The 19930-nt window shown below is 36.2% G+C and overlaps 1 protein-coding gene across 2 annotated transcripts in view; it reads left to right on the top strand.

Annotated features, from left to right (window-relative positions):
* PLPP1 (phospholipid phosphatase 1) overlaps positions 1–19930 on the top strand; it is an 85095-nt gene that overhangs the window by 23938 nt on the left and 41227 nt on the right. The window contains exon 2 of one of the 2 annotated variants that reach the window (XM_077772980.1): positions 4138–4292. The exons of the other annotated variant lie outside the window; for it this stretch is intronic. Within the exon in view, the coding sequence (XP_077629106.1) occupies positions 4138–4292 (155 nt within the window). The remainder of the gene's footprint in view (positions 1–4137; positions 4293–19930) is intronic. 2 annotated transcript variants of the gene reach the window in all.

Here is a 19930-nt window from a genome sequence, read left to right as displayed (position 1 = left end):
GTTCAGGTGAGGACTCTCTTCCTGGCCTATAGATGGTCACCTTTTTGTCGTGTCCTCTCATGACCTCTCCCTCAGTGTATGCACATTGAGAGGGAGAGATCTCTCTCTCTTCCTCTTCTTTTAATTAAAAAAAATTTTTTTAAGTTTTATTTATTTTGAGATCCTGAAAGAGAGCATGAGCAGAGGAGAGACAGAGAGGGAGAGATGATCCCAAGTAGGCTCAGCACTGTCAGTACAGAGCCTACTATGGGCTCTAACCCATGAACCATGAGATCATGACCTGAGCCAAAATCAGAGGTTAGACAATTAACCAACTGAGCCACCCAGGTGTGCTCCCCTCTTTTCCTCTTCTTATAAGACCAATCCTATTGGATTAAGTCATTGGATTTATGACCTCATTTAACCCCAATTACTTCCCAAAAGGTCTACCTCCAAATATGATAAAATTGGGGGTTAGAGCTCCAACATAAGAATTCTGGGGGGCACTGAATTCAGTTCACATGGATATGCTGCGAAACATATGTGTATATATAAAACATATGAGAGGTGCCTGGGTGGCTCAGTCGGTTAAGCGTCTGACTTCGGCTCAGGTCATGATCTCATGGTTTGTGGGTTCAGGCCTCATGTCAGGTTCTGTGCTGACAGCTAGCTCAGAGTCTGGAGTCTGCTTTGGATTCTTTGTCTTTCCCTCTCTCTGACCCTCCCCTGCTCACGCTGCTTCTTTCTCTCTCAGAAATAAATAAAAGCATTAAAAAAATTAAAAACAAACAAAACCATATAAGCAATAGAGGTAATAATTGTGATATATTTAACTTGAAGAGGGGCGCCTGGGTGGCTCAGTTGGTTAAGCATCCGACTTAGGCTCAGGTCATGATCTCACCGCTCGTGGCTTTAAGCCCTGTATCGGCCTCTGTGCTGACAGCTCAGAGCCTGGAGCTTGCTTTGGATTATGTGTCTCCCTCCCTCTCTCTCTCAAAAATGAATAAATGTTAAAAAAAAATAAAATAAAATAACTTGAAGAGATTCATGCTTGGACAGTGACAATCCAGTATTGAAGTTCATTATTGAAGTTTCTTCAGAACGATTATTGAGTGTTATTGTAGATGGTATATTATTAAAATAAAAGGGTACCCTTTTTTCTCAGACCTCGTAGACTACTCAGTTCCCACCCTCCTTAATGTCTCAGTATTTGACATTTTACCTTTCTAGATACAGACTTGATACTCTAAGTTACTTCTGTTGGCTTTTGTATCACAACATTGCCCTATTCCTCTTGTTCATTCTTTGCCAAGAATGGCCAGTATGTGCTACTGAATGAAACAGATATAGCCCCTGCCCTCTAGAGCATGTAGTCGTCTTGTCTTCCTTTCTCTCCTACAGTCTGTTCATGATTTCACTATAGATATTAGTCGTTAGCTGATTGTTTTGTCTCTATTAGTTTTGATTGATTGTTTTATCTGTTAGTTTTGATTTTGGCTGTTTCTGAACTGTCCTCTGCAGGCTATCCCTTGCCTTAAGTTACCACTTCTGATGCCAAGAACTTGCATATCTCTCCCTATTTCTGATTGTTATCCATTATTCATTTAGCCTTTTAGTGACTTTTTATTTAGAGCCAACTGTGTGTGTGCCTAGCACAAAGGATACAAGAATGATAGAGTCTTTGCCTTGAAGTTGCTGACAGAATGTCAGAAGCAATATATAATACCCTGTGATAGAGGAGTCTTTAAGGTGCCATGGGGACAGGTAAGTAGGACCTGCCTGCCTTGGACTGAAGGAGAAATGAGAGGGCAAGTATCCCCATTAGAAGGCTGAACATATATGAAGCCACCTAGGGTTTTGAAAACATAGTATGTTCAGGTAACAGCAAATGGCTCAGTGTGGCTGGAGTCTTAAGGGCTGCATGGGGAAAAGTGAAAGATGAGGCCAGGCATTAAGAAGTTACCAGATTACCCCAAAGGCAATATTCTCAATAATACTAAGCTGATTTTCTTTCATCTTACACCACCTTCCACTGCCAGCTTCACATTTCTGTCACTGGGACTACCATTCTATTTCCAAACCCTGAAGTGTCATCTTCAGGTCTGCCTCAGTAATTGTGACTAAGCATGAAATTGAGTCATTTCTATATTCAGAACACTCTTTCATGCATCCTCGTCTATTTTCACTGTAAACACACTACTTCTCAGTTACTCCCTGGATTGTTTCAAAGCTACACGAAATGTTCACCTTTCTACCTTTTTTTTTTTTTAAAGTGAATCTCACATCCTTTATTTTACCCTATTGCTGATCCTGACTACAGAGAGCACAGTGATATTTTACTTCCAACAGGAAAAGACCTCTTTTAGGCCAGTATTTTAAATACTTAATTCTTTTTATTAAACACAAAAATCTCAAGCACTAATTCTTCTGTTAAAAACCACAGAATTGAAGAATTAAGAGTAATCTGTCGCAAAGAACATTTTATTCCATTAATTTTGAGTTTTTATTATGAACATAATACATATTGTATCCTGAACAAGCTTTTCCAAATAACATGTCCCCCCTCTCCTGGTCTTACCTTCTTGTCACAGTTGTAATTTCTTAGTTTATCTAGATCACAGGCCTCCTTGGGAGGCCATATATACATGGAGTCTGGAATCAGCCTGTGTTGGAATCCTGATTCTACTGTTTATTAGTTTCAGCAAGGTCTGCATTTGTCTAAGCCTCATAATAGCTTTATGTGAAAAATGGGAGAAGTGCTATTGCCTACAGGGTTGTAGGTAAGGATGGAGTTGCTCAGCGTAGCCTAGTGCCCGGCATGTGTGAGCACGCAATACATGTTCGCTATAAAATGTTATATACCTTGAGAAACCCCTAGCTCATTCATTCCCCCTGTGCTTGTTAGTGCCACCTCGTGCTAGCATGCTTCCCTGTACCATGAAATGCTCTCCTTGAGCCCCTCCTCGGTGCTTTGGTTTACGTGCTATTACAAGTTCAGCTCAGTTGCTTTTTGAAACCATCGTCTTTTCTAATTACTTGGGTTCACGTTGACCTCTGAATTCCTATAGGACCTTTTATACCATTTAGGAAATTAGCTATACTTTCTTTTTATGGTATGTCTTTGTAAATTTACAACAGTAAAATTCATTTTTTGTTGCACGTTTTATGAGTTTTGACAAATGCTTAGAGTTACGGATAACTATCAGATTTAAGATACAGAACAATTTCATCACCCCCTAAAAGTTTATCTTGGTGTTACTTTTTAAACCATTTCCTCTAGTATACATTCTGTGTCTACAAATACAGTTTAGCCTCTTGAACCTAGGATCTGTTTTATACTAGTTTGTCTATGTATGACCTAGGTTAGTATTGAGCATATAGTGAGTAGGTGCTTGACTGTTTGAATTGTATAAAACAAAGCATAAAAACATGGTTAACTTGAACATATGACAAAGCTACTAACTTATTTAACTTCTTTTTGGTCTTTCATTTTATTTGGGTGAAAAATACCATTTTTCCCGTATAACTTGCTGAAGCGATTTGGAGCCTTGCCAGGGCTAATAAAAATCATTTTAAACTTATCTTTGGGAAAAAAAAGGCTAGTTTCTTTCAATTTTTGTTATCAGATGTACTTACTGTTTCTTTTTTTTCCTAATCCTATTTATTTACATTTTAATGTGAAACAAAATTTTCTCTCTTTCCCTTCCTTGACTGTTTTTGGCTGTTGTGATATTACTGATAATTAAATGTATTTACAGAGGTTTCCTTTTTTTTTCCTTAAACATATTTAAGATATTGAACAATTCAATTAAAAATAAGTTAATCACAAAATGTAAAATATACAACCTTCTTGTTTTTTCAGCTTAATTTTTCCACGGGCCAAGTTTGCTCCTTTCCCTGGGGATTTCTTTTATTGAATGTTTTTAATATCAGAGGTCAACGCAAGTAAGAGAATTTATACTTGATAAAGGTGGGGCTGATATGAACAAGCTAATGCTGCATGGTTTCCTTAATCTTCACTCTTGGGAATTTTGGAATATTGATCTTTTCAAAAAGTACCAAATACAGTTAAGATTTGCATCCCATTCAGTAGACTTTACTTCCTAATGAAGTGAATTGAATTTAACCATGTGTGTCTTTTTTTCCCTTCCCCAACAGCTTCCATGCCTATGGCTGTTCTAAATTTGGGCCAAATATATCCATTTCAGAGAGGCTTTTTCTGTAAAGACAACAGCATCCAGTATCCGTACCATGACAGTACCGTCACAACCACTGTCCTCAACACAGTGGGGCTTGCTTTACCCATTTTCTCTGTAAGTAAATTAATAAGTAGGTAGTGATGGGTATGTTGTGCGGCGGTTGGATAAGGTGATGGAGTTGGGGTGGGAGTAAATCTATAGTACTATCTTCACCAGTGTTGATATGGTGAAATGACTGAGGAGTATACCCACAGTTTTAATCTAGAGACAGTGTTAACTTCAGTTAAAGGAGGATGTTACCCAAAACAACTTGATGTCATTCTGAAGCATTATAAAGTGATTATTTTACAGTGGAAGGGTTCATTTAAGTCATTTGGGCCAACTCCTTCCAGTACATCTGTGAAGAAACTTAGGCCCAGACACTTGCTTAAGCTGTTTTATGGCAGAGCTAAAACTAAGATTATGCTTATTTTATCCTACTTTAAATGAAAATTGAAGCCATAAAAAAGGAGGTAGAGTTACTTATTAAAATTGAGAAAACAGTTCAGCACAAGGAATATAAATACATATGCAAAATAAAATCCTCAGAATACATCAAAACTTACTATTTTTAAAGTTGTACTGACCTAGATAGTTCATTGGTTTATAGGATAATTTTGATTTTTATTTTTTTAAATAACTGGAAACTTTCCTTCTAGGTTAAGTTTCACAAATGAGGGTTAGGATTGGCCCTTGAGATTTTGTGATTACTTTCTTTTATTTATATATTTTTTTCATGATTACTTTTTTTTTACTCTTGGCTGTGATTCCTGAATCTTGCCCTTCCCTGTTTCTCTTTATGTGATTTGGAAATAGAAGAGAAGGAGCAGAGATTTACCTCCTTGACTGTCTTGGGGGTGGAGCAGTTGCTAGTATATTTCTCCTTTTGACCAGTTGTCTTTTGGCAGTTGGCACTGTAGGACAGGTTAGCTTTTCTTTCCCTATTTTGATGGCTGAGGATAATAATCTAAACTAGTTCTTTGGTTCTCCGTTTCATGCTCGAGTTCTTTTTTTTCTTTTTCCCTAGCAGATTTTTGTATTGTTTTGTTTGTTTTTGGATGGTCTTTAGCACTATATTGTGGAAGGTAAAGGGGACTGGGTATTTGTGCTGTATCAAGACATACTAAACATTTCCTTATATTTTCTACACATTCTAATTTGATAGTAAGTACTTTGATAGGATTAAAGGAGGAGAAAAATCTGGGATTTAGTTTAAGGAGATAATTAATTTTTCCCTAAAAAGTAATTTCCATTATAACTGAGAACTTCTGTTTTAGGCTTCAGGCTGATGAAACATTGCACAGCAAAGCATATAGTATTACTACTCAGATGAAAATACACCGTACTGTCTTACTGTAACTGTACTTTGTATAAAGTGCGACGTGTTTATTGCAGTTGTTATTTTGAGCAGCTGTAACCAGATAAAATTTTTAAAAACTACCCCTCTATTTGAGGAGATAATTGCTTGAATATCAGGAAGTTACTTTTAGTTATTTGACTTAGTGCATTTTATCTTTTTATTTAAAATGGCTAATTATAAAAATAATAGATACTCATTTCTGAGTTTAAGAAAATCTGTTATGTAAAGGAAAAAGAAATCACCCTTAGTTCTACCACCTGAAGATAATTAATATTTTAATGTAATTTACTTTAGTTGGACATTTTGTTAGGTCATTATGAGCACATGGGAAATTCTGTTTTGTTCCTTTTTACTATTTTAATGACATTTTTGAGTTATTAATGAATATCAAGCACCTTTTAAGTTAATAGCAATAAAGCTAAATTTTTAAAAAACAATAGGCAAACACTTGGATAGGAATCCTTGAGTTCTTGAATAATTTGCATAAGGTTGCTATTGAGTGAAGTGACCTGAAAGTTATTATAATGCAAATTTATTTATATTAAAAGAAGTGGTAGTATTTGGCCAGTTTCTGAGCCTTAAATGTGCTGATAGCTTGTGGGTTACTGTGTGGGGATTCTTGCAAATTCCTAGGGTAGATTCGTTTATTTGTTGTTTTAATAATTTATATATACCATCAGATGTAGAAGAGAATTTTTTTTTATGTTTTATTTATTTCTGAGAGAGAGAGAGAGACAGCGTGAGCAGGGGAGGGTCAGAGAGGGAGAGGGAGACACAGAATCTGAAGCAGGTTCCAGGCTCTGAGCTAGCTGTCAGCATAGAGCCTGACGTGGGGCTTAAACCCATGAACCGTGAGATCATGACCTGAGCCAGAGTTGGACGCTTAACTGACTGAACCACCCAGGCACCCCTGTAGAAGACAATTTTATTTTCTATAAAGTGATTTGTGTTTGGCATAAATTAATATGCGTATATACTTTATAATTTGATGAGTACTAAGATTTTAAAGCTGTGACTTTTTGTCTTACAGTCTGAGATCTATAATCTTTTTTTTTTTAAATGCATTCTGTACTTATCAGCTAATCAAAAAAGATGCAACATTCAGAACACTATAGATTTCTATTTTTTTGGTCTTAAGGTTTTTTTTGGGAGGGTTTTAAGGATCCACTTTTTATTTGAATTAGTTTTTTTTCCTCTCCTTTTGGCTTCATGTAAGCTTATCTTCCCCCTCTGTAATTCCTCATGCATTACTTTCATAAACTTACATCTCTGGAAAGAAATAAAATCTTGAATTAGTATGCATACTTTCAGAGTAATGATAGTAATGATAAAGTAAGTGTTAAATCCCAAATCCCTGTGTTGCAATGAATCAGTAGACTTTTTCTAGAGTTTAAAGTATCTGCAGTTTGGAAATAGAAAACTGTTTTCTATGTTTAATGGGTTATTTTACATTTACTTGAGTAGTTAGTGTGAGTATTTCTTATTTTAGGTTTCTGTTTCTTTTTTGTGGGGGTAGGGGGGCTGGAACTTTTTTTTTAGGTCTTGATTGCTCCGTGGTATAACCTTGTAGTAAAATGTTTAGCCTAAGATAATGGTATAGACTATTTTCTGTGGCCAGCTTATAAACTCCTAAAGAGACACTGTGTTATTCACAGTGATGTAAACTGTATCATGACAAACTACAGATACATTTAGATATATGTGAAAAAGGCTTAAACTGTTTATATATAAGTTTTCGTATAACCTAGTGAGAAACAGATGAGTGCTCCAAAGTAAAGTAAGCAATGGGCATGTACAGAAAGTTGTCAGTGGAAGACAAAAATTGCCAAAAAATATTTTTAAAAAGGTGTGATTTCTTAAAAAATCGAAAGTTCATTTTAACATTATTTATTTTTTTAAAGTTTATTTATTTATTTTGAGAGAGAGAGAGTGTGAGTGAGGGAGGGGCAGCCAGAGAGGGAGACAGGGAATCCCAAGCAGGCTCTGTGCAGGCAGCATGCAGATTCTGAGGAGGGGCTTGAACTTGCGAAACTGTGAGATCATGACCTGAGCCAAAATCAAGAGGCAGACCGCTTAACTGGCTGCACCACTTGGGGTGCCCCAAAGGAGTTCATTTTAAAGCAACACTGATAAAATGGTTTGGCTTGTTACACTGGCAAAGGTAAGATCTTTCCCTAGCTTGTCAAGTGTAGAAAACAAGTATTCTCCTATCCAAAGGTGGCAGGAGTATAAATTCATATTAGAAGAATATATGATTAAACATAGAAAGTTTCAAATAGTTTACCCTAAGGAAATAGTACTAGTTTCATGCAGAGAATTAGTTATAAGAATGTTTATTACAACATTATTTTTTTGTAGCAGAAAATTGGAAATAAATTAGTTCTGCTTTAGAGACTGTTTATGATTTACCCCAGTAAATATTTATTGGCCTAGAAAGATCTCTTTAGTGTATTAACTGGGAAGGAGAAGCAGAAGAGTAGTAGTGGTTCTCTCTGAATAGTGAAATTATTAGTATATTATTTCATTTTATCTCTCATTTTTCCTATTTTATTTCCTCCCATGAACATATACTATTTTTAAAATAAGGAAGGCTATTTAAAAAATTTTTAAGACCCACTAGAAGTTTTCCCATTTTCATTTTGATAAGCATGAAGCTTAACTGTCCAAACTGTATATCCATTTTTACATAGTTGTTCCAGAAGCTTAAGTATTCTGTTTGTGGCTTTAGTTTTGTCTGTCTCCAAGAAAGTACCAAAAGAAAAGATTTAAATAATGATTAAAAAAAGTTTTTTTAATGTTTATTTTTGAGAGAGACAGAGTGCGAGCAGGGAGGGGTAGAGAGAGAGGGAGACACAGAATCTGAAGTAGACTCCAGGCTCTGAGCCTTCAGCACAGAGCCCAACATGGGACTGTGAGATCATGACCTGAGCCGAAGTTGGACGCTTAACCACCTGAGCCACCCAGGTGTCCCTAAATATTTTGAAGATGCATAATAATTCAAAATAAAAATTCCACTCTTTGTCCTTGTTGGGTTGTCTGTGGACTTGAGTGGATCTACTGATAAACTCATATCTATCTCCTTGAGGACAGAAATTTTGTCTCCCATAGCAGTATACTATTATCCAATTCTGACACTAACCACCCAGAATTGGCATTAGATTCTGCTGGTTTAAGGTCATCGTCCCTTGCCCTTGCTTTAGTTGTCAGCTGTAACTTTGAGGGTCCCCAGGTCACCCACACTTCTAACCAACAGGCTACAAACCTAGAGGAATTTCCATGACTCCTTACCCTACAAGACTGCCCTCACTTCAGATGTCTGTCACAAGTTTGGGGGTTTCCAGGCCACGTACTTTTGATCAGTCTACTACAAATTTAGAGGTTCCCAGGACCTCAAGTGAAATGGAGTGTGGAGGGCCGTGAATGCTGAACTTCTGTCCCTTCTCCTAGTGAAGTCAAGGCTTTTCACCCTCCTAGTGCTCTGATGTATTCATCAAGCTTCAGCTGTCCGGTGTTTTTGTTGGGGTTTCATTTATTTCATTCATATTTGATTAGGTATGATTGACCGAATCCTTGGCCATCTGATTGAGCCTCAATCTCCAGTCCCCTTCCCTTTCCTAGGGCTCCAAACTCCATCCATCAGATCACTTGGTTGATCTTTCTGGTGACCAGCACTCCATTGTGAGTCATCTTGTCAGCATAAACTCAGGTGTGATCTAATGGGTTCTCAATAACAAAGGTATTCCTGTTACTCAGGAAATTGCAGGAATTTAGTCTCTTAGGAACCAGAGACAAAAGCCAGTCAGTTCTTTGTTATAGACACATCTTTGTATCTTTAACTCTATGGACTTGGTGTCTTGGACACAATTCAGCATTCACATGTTGGTTGATAAAGAATAATTTTAAGAAGTTTTCGTTTTTCCCTTTATGTCTACCAACCAAAGTTTACTGAGGAAATTGACGTTTTCTCCCTAACAAGGTTTCTATTATTAAAGAAAACGTGGTGTTGACGCTTATTAAAATGGTGAGGCAGACTTTATTCAAGATTACTGCAGTAGGAATGAGAGATGGATCTCACCTCTGAATACAACGGAGACAAATGGGGATTTATAGCCAAGGAGCAGTGTGTGAAGGTCAGGAGATCGAAAATTACTAACAAAAGACATCAAGGGTAGTGAGTTTTTTTTAAAACTGACCTGATAGGATTCTTGTTCAAGGTATACCAGGACCAGATTGCTTTTCATGCTATGTTTGGAAAAGGTAATGTGTAAATTTGATATATTAATGATTGTATATCCATTTAAGAAAACATATTTTGATAAATCTGAATTCATATTGGATGTACTTAAAGAAAAGTTACATAAATATTAAGTATATACTGCTGATTATGAAAACTGAGGCTCTCTTAGTTGCATAGTAGCCAAGCTTACTGAATTTCACTGTTGTTTCCCATGACTTTTTAAGGGATTGTTTGTAAAAAAAAATATCTTCTCATAAAATCTTAAAAATAGTTTCAGGGATTGTTATGGAATGCCTTTGCTAAGGTTAAGGGGTGAACAACTATTGCTTCACATGCTGAGCACAGCTCTCCTAAATTAGTACACATTATTTTCTATCTTTTCTATTGAATGTATCTTGACAAATCTGCAAGATTTAAAGGGATTGAATGTTATTTCTAGATGAGAGCCCTGAATTTTGAGAAGCCCTAAAATCTCTTTCCCTAAATGAGTTTCATCAATGGGTTATATGCGATAAGAAAATTGAAATTAAAATGTTGATTTTGCTTACCATAGGAATTAAGTCTTCTTACCATCTAAACTTGTTTTTAGAGTTCTATTTCCTCCCTACACTTATATCTACTTACCACCCCCCACTTTTTCAAGCAAAAGGAACATAATTTTTTATTTAAATGTTTACTTGTTTTTGAAAGAGCAAGAGACAAGGCACAAGCTGGGGGGAGGGTCAGAGAGAGAGGGAGATACAGAATCTGAAGCAGCTCTAGGCCCTGAGCTGTTAGCACAGAACCCGACGCAGGACTCAATTCGATGAACCGTGAGATCATGACCTAAGCCGATGTCAGATGCTTAACCTGAGCCACCCAGGCACCCCAGAAGGGACAGAATTTCATTTGGTGAACACTGAGTTGGCAAAATGGCCAAATATAAATATATTTTTGATGGATAGAATGACATTAATATGCAGTTAAGAAACTAAAAAAAGGTCAAATTTATCATATATATATATATATTTTATAAAGTTTATTTTGAGAGAGTGAGTGAGTGATAACAAGTGGGGGAGCGGCCGAGAGAGAGAGGGGCAGAGAGAAGAGAAACAGGGAGAGAAGGAGAGAGAATCCCAACCAGGCTCCAAGCTGTCAGTACAGAGCCCGACACGGGGCTCAATCTCAAAACTGTGAGATCATGACTTTAGCTGAAATCAAGAGTAGATGCTCAACCAACTGAGCCACCCAGGGGCCCCAAATTTATCTTCTTTACATTAACTCTCAACCTTTTTCTTTTTTTTTTTTTAAATGTTTTTATTTATTTCTAGGAGAGAGAGAGAGAGACAGCGTGAGCAGGGGAGGGTCAGAGAGAGAGGGAGTCACAGACTGAAACAGGCTCCAGGCTCTGAGCTGGCAGTCAGCACAGAGCCCGACGCAGGGCTTGAACCCACGAACCGCGAGATCATGACCTAAGCAAAAGTTGGACACTTAACCGACTAAGCCACCCAGGCGCCCCACTCTCAACCTTTTTCTAAAACAGACTAATTTCTTTTTTGCAAACTTCTCATCTCTGAATATTTGGAAATATTTGCATAGCGATAACCTGTATTTTTTTTCATTATGGACTAAAGAGTCTGAAGGCAGAGTATGTCAGTATGACTTATTTTGGAAGTATCATCTGACATGTTTTAGATAAAAGTGTAATTTGGGGTGCTTGGCTGACTTAGTGAAGCATGCAACTCTTGATCTCAAGGTCATGAGTTCAAGTCCATGTGTGGCCTGGAGTTTACTTAAAAAAAAGTGTAAGCATTTGTATTAATATTTCATTAATTTATTTTTTCTTTCATAAATAGTATTTTGAAAACTCTAGATGGGGATGTTATGTACTTTTTTGGAAATTGGTTGAACCCATGACACTGTTTCTTTGAAAACTTTTTTTGTAATTGAAAATAAATTTATACCTTGGATTTGGCAATGAGTTTTTAGATAATAGTGCGAAAAGCCTGGTCCTTGAAGTAAATAATTGAGGTTTGTCTTCATTAAAATTAAAAAGCTCTGCTCTGTGTGTAGTATAGCCACAGACTGATGGAAAGTATTTATAAAATACATACCTGGGAAGGACTTTATTTGAAATATACAAAGAACTCTTAAAACTCAACAATAAGTAAACAAACAACCTAATCAAAAAGTAGGGAAAAGATCTGAACAGTCACCTCACCGAAGTAGATATACAGATGGCAAGTAAACATGAAATAATGGTCAGTATCTTAGTTCGTTAGGGAATTGTAAATTAAAACAGTGAGATACAACTATGCACCTATCAGAATGGTTAAAATTCAAAACACAGCAGCAACTGCTGGTTAGGATGAAGAGCAACAGAAGTTCTCATTCATTGCTGTTGGGATTGTAAAATGGTACAGCCACTTTGGAAGACAGTATGTCACTTTCTTAGAAAACTAATCATAATCTTAATCATATGATCTAACAGTTGTGCTCCTAGGTATTTATCCAAATGAATTAAACATTTTATGTCCACACAAAGTCAGCACATAGTGTTTACAGCAACAGCTTTATTCATAACTACGGAAACTTCTAAGCTCCTGAAATGTCCTTCAGTAGGTGAATGTGGTATGTTCATATGATGAAATATTATACAGAGCTATCGAGCCATAAAAAGACATGGAAGAACCTTAAATGCATAAAGTGAACTGAAAGAAGCCAATCTGAAAAAGCTACATACTGTATGATTCCAACTATATGAGATTCTTGAAAAGGCAAACCTCTGGAGACAGAAATGATCATTGGTTGCCAGGGGTTTGGGGGTGGGGACAGAGGAGGGATGAGGGATTGGAGTACAGAAGATTTTTAGGGCAGTGAAACTATTTTGTATATTATTGTGATCGATGAATGTCATGATGTGTTCATCAAAACGCATAGAATGTACAACAGAGAGACTAACCCTAATGTAAATGACAGAGTTTAGTTGATAATAATATACCCATAATATATCCGTATTGATTCATCAGTTGAAACAAAGATATTGATAATGTGGGAAATTAACGGTTGTGGTCGTGAAGAGGGAGAATATCTTCCTGCTCAGTTTTTTTTTTTTTTTTAATCTAAAACTGCTTTAAAAGGTAAAGTGTATTTAAAAAAATTAATTAAAGAAAAAATTTCATCAAGTCTAGTGAAATGTCAGTGTTTTTTGGCTAAATATTAATAATGATTGCTACAAATGATTATCCTTGTAGTTAATGAATATTTATATAATCCTAGGAATAGGATTATGTGGTAGGAAAGTAAAATTTCAGGTCTATGCTTCATCTTATTTATGTTAACTCGTAAGAATATTTTGACTTTAGATTATTGGTTCTTATCAAAGGAAAGGAGTACAAAATTGGTTGACAGTTTAATAAATAGAAGAAGATGTTTTACTTTTTGACTTAATCTAGTAAAGACTTAAATTTAGAGAACATGACAGTTACTTACAAATTCAGTGCAAGTTTTCAGGTTTTATAATGAAAAAACAAGGAAACAAGTCTTGTGACACAGTCCGATAATTAAGAATACATGTGTGGGAGATGTTTAGTACATTTTATGTAAGAGATCATTGCTGTTTCAGGTTTTATTATGCAATAAAACTTGAATAATTCAAAAATTTTTAGCATCCTGAAAACTGACAGGTTGAAGCATGTTTTCATAGTGAAGATTTTATCAAAATACAGGTTCACAGTATATTTTCCAAAACTTGGAGCCAAAACTTTTTGAATTTTTGAAAGGTTATGTGATTTGTATGCCTTATGTAGTATTCTCAGCAAGAGTCTAACACATAATCAAAGACCTTAATATCTATATAATGAAATATGACTAGTCCCAATTAAGTAAGGTAAATAAGGGCTAGGGTCATTCCTTCATTTGTTCACATTAAGTTTTGCTATTAGATAAGTTCAGGTAGCATTTGGCATCAAATGTTAGGAAAGAACTAGAATTTTGAGGGCTTGGGATCTTAGAGTAAAGGATCTTTAAGCCTTTTAAAGAAGACTGATTTAAAATTATTTAATTTTTTGATCATGACGTGGTTACTTTAAACAGTTATTTTAAAATCCTAAATTTAGTTTTTGTTGAGAAATAGGACCTGTGTTTAAAAGTGTAAGCTTAAAACAGCTTATGTGAAACTCATTTGTGATTGGAGTGCAGGATTGGTGATGTAAGACATAAAAAATAAGCATGTTCAACACAGTACAGGGATTTTGAATACTGCCTTATTCAGTAATTGTGAAGCTTGAGCAAAAATAGTGTCTAAAGAAGTCACTCATGAAACATTTGGTGTTTCCTGTAGCTATAAATAGTTTATGTCATGTATCTGGCTTTCTAGAAGATCACTTAATATTCTTTTGTAGCCAAACTCATGTGGGCTCCTTCTTTAAATAAGAATTAAATTCTCCAACGTTTTTATCGATTATTTTTAAGCTTTCATATTTGGAATGAGAATGAGTCTTAAAAATGACAATTTGCTGCTTTTATCATGAATCTGTGTTTCTAACGTGACAAGAAATGGAATTCTATGTTATTTGTAGAAAGAACACTTGTGCTTTTACTTGTGTTTTTGGCCCGTGAACAGTGAGCACCAATTCAGAGCATGGTATCCGAGCAGCCTCCTTTCAGAAGGCAGGTCCCAGTTGCTGCCTTATCAGTAGCTACTCACCACCGTAGGTAGCAGCAGAGAGGAGTCTTTTTAATCAAGTGACTTTCCAATAGTTCTTGGCGTGGCTGTCTTGGCTTAGAGGGTAGAGGTGGAAATCCAATTTGTGATCCTTTTTTATCTAGAGAGATTATAAGCAGAGGTCACTGGCAGGGCCGGAAAAGTGGGATGTGTGGTCTAGTGATTCAGTGATTTTCTCAGTAGAACATGTGGTAGTTTTGAAGCACAGTGTACCAGTTGTGTGTTAAGTACACATACATATGTGTTCAATCAGATCCATTCTTAAACTTGAGTGTTAATCTGATATACCTAAAAGCATTCTTTTAGGAGCTCTCAAAATTTGAGAGAGAGAAAAAAAGAGATTTTCATATAGTTTTTCTGTAATTTCTCTGCAACGTGAGGTGGGGAGTGCACCCTTTTTTAATTTTAGCAGTAGACTACCTGTTTCTAGGGTAGAGAGTAATTCTGTTTCATGTGTCCCAATAAGAAAATCATGGGGCAAGGAGATGAAAAGAGTAACTAGCTCAGTCCGTTAGACGTCTGATTTTGGCTCAGGTCATGATATTACAGCTCGTGAGTTTCAAGCCTCACCTCAGGCTATGTGCTGACAGCTCAGAGCTTGGAGCCTCCTTCGGATTCTGTGTCTCCCTCTCTCCGTCTCTGCCCCTCCCCTGCTTGTGCTTTCTCTCTCCCTCTCATAAATAATAAATGAATAAACTTAAAAAAAAACCTGGGAAGGCATCTATTTTGTTCAGTATAGAATTTTGCTTATTCTCTTTGAAATGATTGTTATTTGGCTGCTCATTGTCTGGTTTAGAACTTTTTCCTATAGGGTAAATGGAAGGCTATGTTCTTACTGGGGTGTCATTTGTGTATGAATTACTACAGGGTTACAGATTTTCTTTTTTAATCTCCTCATAGCAGTTTTCTGAGGGTGGTAGGTATTTTTCCTTTATAGCTACCAAAGGGCATAGTTGGGACATTTTAACCTCAAGTCTGTCTTACTCTGTAGATCACATTCTTTTTGACAGTACTTCATTGTCTTCATTGTGGAGTGGGTCTGTTTTGATGAAAGTGGGTAAGTCCAAAAGAGTACAGTTCTTTTGTTTTGGTTTTCTTTTATCAGTTGGAAGTTATGAATATGAATCAAGGTCGTGAAGATTAGGGAAGAGTGGCAGGAAACTTGGGTTAGTGTGATAGCCACTAAACCTTATAGTGAAGCTTGTCTCTCTATGTTGACTTTATCTGCTGGAATAGTTTCTGAATCCTAATCTAAATTCTTTAAGAGTGAAAATGTAAATCTGATTCTTGCTCTACTGCTGAAATTCAGTGTGACTTTATGTAAAATCACATAATCTGCTCATATGTATTTCTCTAACTTGAAAAAGGATGCTTTTTTTGTTTAACAGAAGGCCATGAGAAGAGGGCTTGTTTCATTGATGTCAACATCATACCGGTTTCAAAGTCTGTCCTTGTTCTTAAGAACAGGGTTCACTGATTTTGCTCTTAGTATAATACGCAAACCACTTTGGGGTTGTATTTTGGAGAAAGACACTAAATTATTCACCTTTTAATTGGAAGCAAAATGCTTTGCATATGTTTTTTCGCCTAATCTTTCTCATGGTCTAATTTTACTATTTGTTTGGGGCTTTCATAAGCTTTTCTATAGACCAACTGTAGAAGAACTCTACAAGAACTCTAGAAGAGCAACTCTAGAAGAACATTTGGTGGTTTATTATTCTTGATATAGTTTAGTAGCCTCCTTGAGAATCTTTCAAGAGTAAGCTGATCCTCCCCCTCCCCAAATTTAATAAGAAATTCTCAGTTGCCTTAACTTTGCTACTTCAGAGATCTGGTTCATTGTCTGTCTCAGCCATTTAATTTCTGTGATCACATCCTAGTTGATGCCATTTCTGATAACTTAAAACCCTCCACAATCTGAGTTTTAAGCATTCTGCTCTCCAATCATCTCCTTCATGGATAAACAGTTCCTCTCAGTCACCAGCAATTTACAAGTTGTAGTAGTCTTTGTCTTACTTGATCTATCAGCAGCATTCAAAAAACACTTACAGTGTTTTATTTTGAAATAATTTTAGTCTCTCATACAAGTTCCCTATTCCCTTAACCTGGCTTTTCCAATGATAACATCTTTCATAACTGTGATAAAATTCTGAGTACTATTAACTAAAATACACACCTTAATTAGATTTCACCAGTTGCTACATGCAGTTTTTTGGTGTGTGCATGTGTAAAAAATTCTATGAAATTGATTGCATGTATAGATTTGTGTAACTGTTCAGAACTGTTGATCACCCTAGAGAAACTCCCTCAGACTGTATTTTTCTAGTCACACCCTCCCCCAATCCCTAATAGTTCACAACCAATGATTTATTCTCCATCACTATAATTTTGTTAATTATGTTATATAAATAGATTCATACAGTATATATCCTTTTCAAATTGACCTTTTTTTAAAAATCCCCACTATGCCCTTAAGATGTGTTTTTTGTTTAACACATTTGATAATTGATTTTTTTTTTTACTGTTGAGTAATACATGGATGTATTGTAGTTTATTTTTCTGTTTGTTTATTTCCAGTTTTTGATTATTACAAGAAAAACTCTATGAGGTTTCATTTTTTTGTATCTGTGTATGGATGATCATTTATTCTGACATGATTTGCCAGAAAGATTCTGCTTTCTCCATTAAATTGCTTTTGTACCTTTGTAAACAACAACAGAAACAGCAGCAAAATAGTTGCCTTATACTTGAATGGTTGAAAATAAGTTGAATATAAGCTTTCATTTTTCTAGGCTAGATACCTAGTAGTGGAATTGCTGAGCCTTTTAATAAATGTTTAAATATCTAAGAAACTGCCAACCTGTTTTCTAGAATGGCTGTATCATTTTACATTCTTATCAGAAATGTGTAAGAGGTCCATTAATTCTGCATCTTCGCCGGCACTAGTGTATTTTTATTTTAGCCATCCTTTTTTTTTTCTTTTTTAATGTTTGTTTATTTTTGAGAGAGACAGAAACAGAGACAGAATCCAAACCAGGCTCCAGGTTTGTCAGCACAGACCTTGAAGCAGGGCTCGAACTCAAGAAGAATGAGATTATAATTTTTTAACTGTGGATATTCATTTATTCTGGAAGCATAAAGTCTTTTGCTGAATATGTGATTTGCAAGTATTTTTTCCCAGTCTGTATCTTGTCTTTTCTTTCTCTGAAATGTCTTTTGAGAGTAAAAATTTTAAATTTTGATATCAAGTTTATTGGTACTTTTTTCTTTTATAGACTTGTGTTTTTGGTGTTATGTTTAGAATTCTTCACTTAATCTTATTACAAAGACTTGTAAAAATGTTTTGTTCTAGGGGTGCCTGAGTGGCTAAGTTGGTTAAGTGTCTGACTCTTGATTTTGGCTCACATCATGATCTCGGCTCACGTCATGATCTCACAATTTGTGAGATTGAGCCCCACATTGGGCTCCACACTGGGCATAGAGCTGCTTAAGATTTTCTCTCTCCCTCTCTTTCTGCCCCTCCCCTGCTCACTCTCTCTCTCTCTCTCTCACAAAAATGTTTTCTTCTAGAAGTTTAGAGCTTTCTGTGTCGTTCTCTATATCTCTGTGATCCATTTTGTGTAAAGTTTTGAATGAAATAATGAGGTTAGGTTGAGGTCAATTTTTTTTAATGTGTATAGAGATGACCAGTTGTTTCAATACCATTTGCTGAAAAGACCCTCCTTTCTCCACTGAATGGCTTTTGTACCTTTGTGTTAAAAAAAAAAAAAAAAGTTGACTGTTGATATATTTCTAGACTTTGTTCTTGCATCATCCATATATGTGTGTGTGTGTGTGTGTGTCTGTCTTTCCTTCCTTTTATACCACATGTCTTAATTACTGTAGCTTTATATTGGGTGGTAAAAATATAAATCGAGTAGATAAAAATCAAGTGGAGAAAAAGTTAAATTTTTCTCAGAAAATTTCAGGAAGTGTGACTCCTCCAACTTTTTTTTTTTTCCAACAATTGTTTTAGCTATCAGGTTCCCTTGTCTTTTTATTTTATTTTATTTATTTATTATTATTATTATTATTTTAAATATTTTCATTTATTTCTAGGAGAGAGAGAGAGGGAGAGAGAGAGAGAGACAGCGTGAGCAGGGGAGGGTCAGAGAGAGAGGGAGACACAGACTCTGAAACAGGCTCCAGGCTCTGAGCTGGCAGTCAGCACAGAGCCCGACGCGGGGCTCGAACCCACGAACCGCGAGATCATGACCTAAGCGAAAGTCGGACGCCCAACCGACTAAGCCACCCAGGCGCCCCTCCCTTGTCTTTTTAGAATCAGTGTATCTACAAAAAGCAATATGGCTGGAATTTTGATAATTATTGCATTAAAGCTGTAGCTTGATTTAGGGAGAATTGACATCTTGAACTTGTTAAATCTTCCATTCATTTAGGAGAAACACTCTTTCATCACTGTTTTGTTGTTTTCAGCATACAGATCCTATATATACTTACTTAGATTTATACATGGGTATTTCAGTTTTTTGAACTGTTATTAATGATATTGTTGGCTTTTAATTGTACATTGCTACTATATAGATTATGATTGACCTTGCTGCACAAACTTAGTAGTTCTAGGAGTTTGGGGATAGATTCCTTGGGATTTCTTATACTCCCCTGCTTTTAATTCAGCCTTACTGGCTGCCTTTTCCCTTTATTCTTTTCAAGTTCCTTCTCCTCTTGACTTTTTAATTTTGGAGTGCTCTGGGTATCAGTTCTTGGGTCTTCTTTTCTATCTATATCCATTTCTTGATGATTTTATCCAGTTTCATAGCTCTGATACCACCTCTGTGCCAAATTTATATCTTTATCTTGGAACTCTCCCTCAGTGGGGTTTATGTCCAACTGCCTACTGATATGTCTCCTAATGAGCACCTCAAACTTGGTGCATCCAAATTTGAACTCTTGGATCTATCTGTTGCCTGCTTTGATGTTCATCTCCAGTCTCTCCTGTTTCAGTTGATTTAACCTTATTATTTATTTATTTTTAAAGATTTTATTTTATTTTAATTTTTTATGTAGGCCCCACACCCAGTGTGGGATTCAAACTCACAACCCTGAGATCAGGAGTGTCATCTTCTACTGACTGAGCCAGCCAGGCACCACCCCCCACCCCAACAAAATTTACCCCATGGTAAATTTTAAGGTCATTTGTGATTTCCGTTTTGTCACACTTACATCCAACCCATCCTTCAGCAAATACTGGTGACTCTACTTTCAGAATGAATCCAGGGGTGCCTGGGTGTCTCTGTTGGTTAAGCGTCCGACTTTGATTCAGGTCATGATCTCCCGGTTCCTGAGTTTGAGCCTCATGTTGGGCTCTGTGCTGACAGTTTGGTGCCTGGATCCTGCTTGGGATCCTGTCCGCC

The sequence above is a fragment of the Crocuta crocuta genome, unplaced genomic scaffold (genome assembly GCF_008692635.1).
Source record: "Crocuta crocuta isolate KB4526 unplaced genomic scaffold, BGI_CrCroc_1.0 scaffold107, whole genome shotgun sequence".
NCBI lineage: Eukaryota > Metazoa > Chordata > Mammalia > Carnivora > Hyaenidae > Crocuta > Crocuta crocuta.
This window is presented reverse-complemented; position numbering and strand designations above follow the sequence as displayed.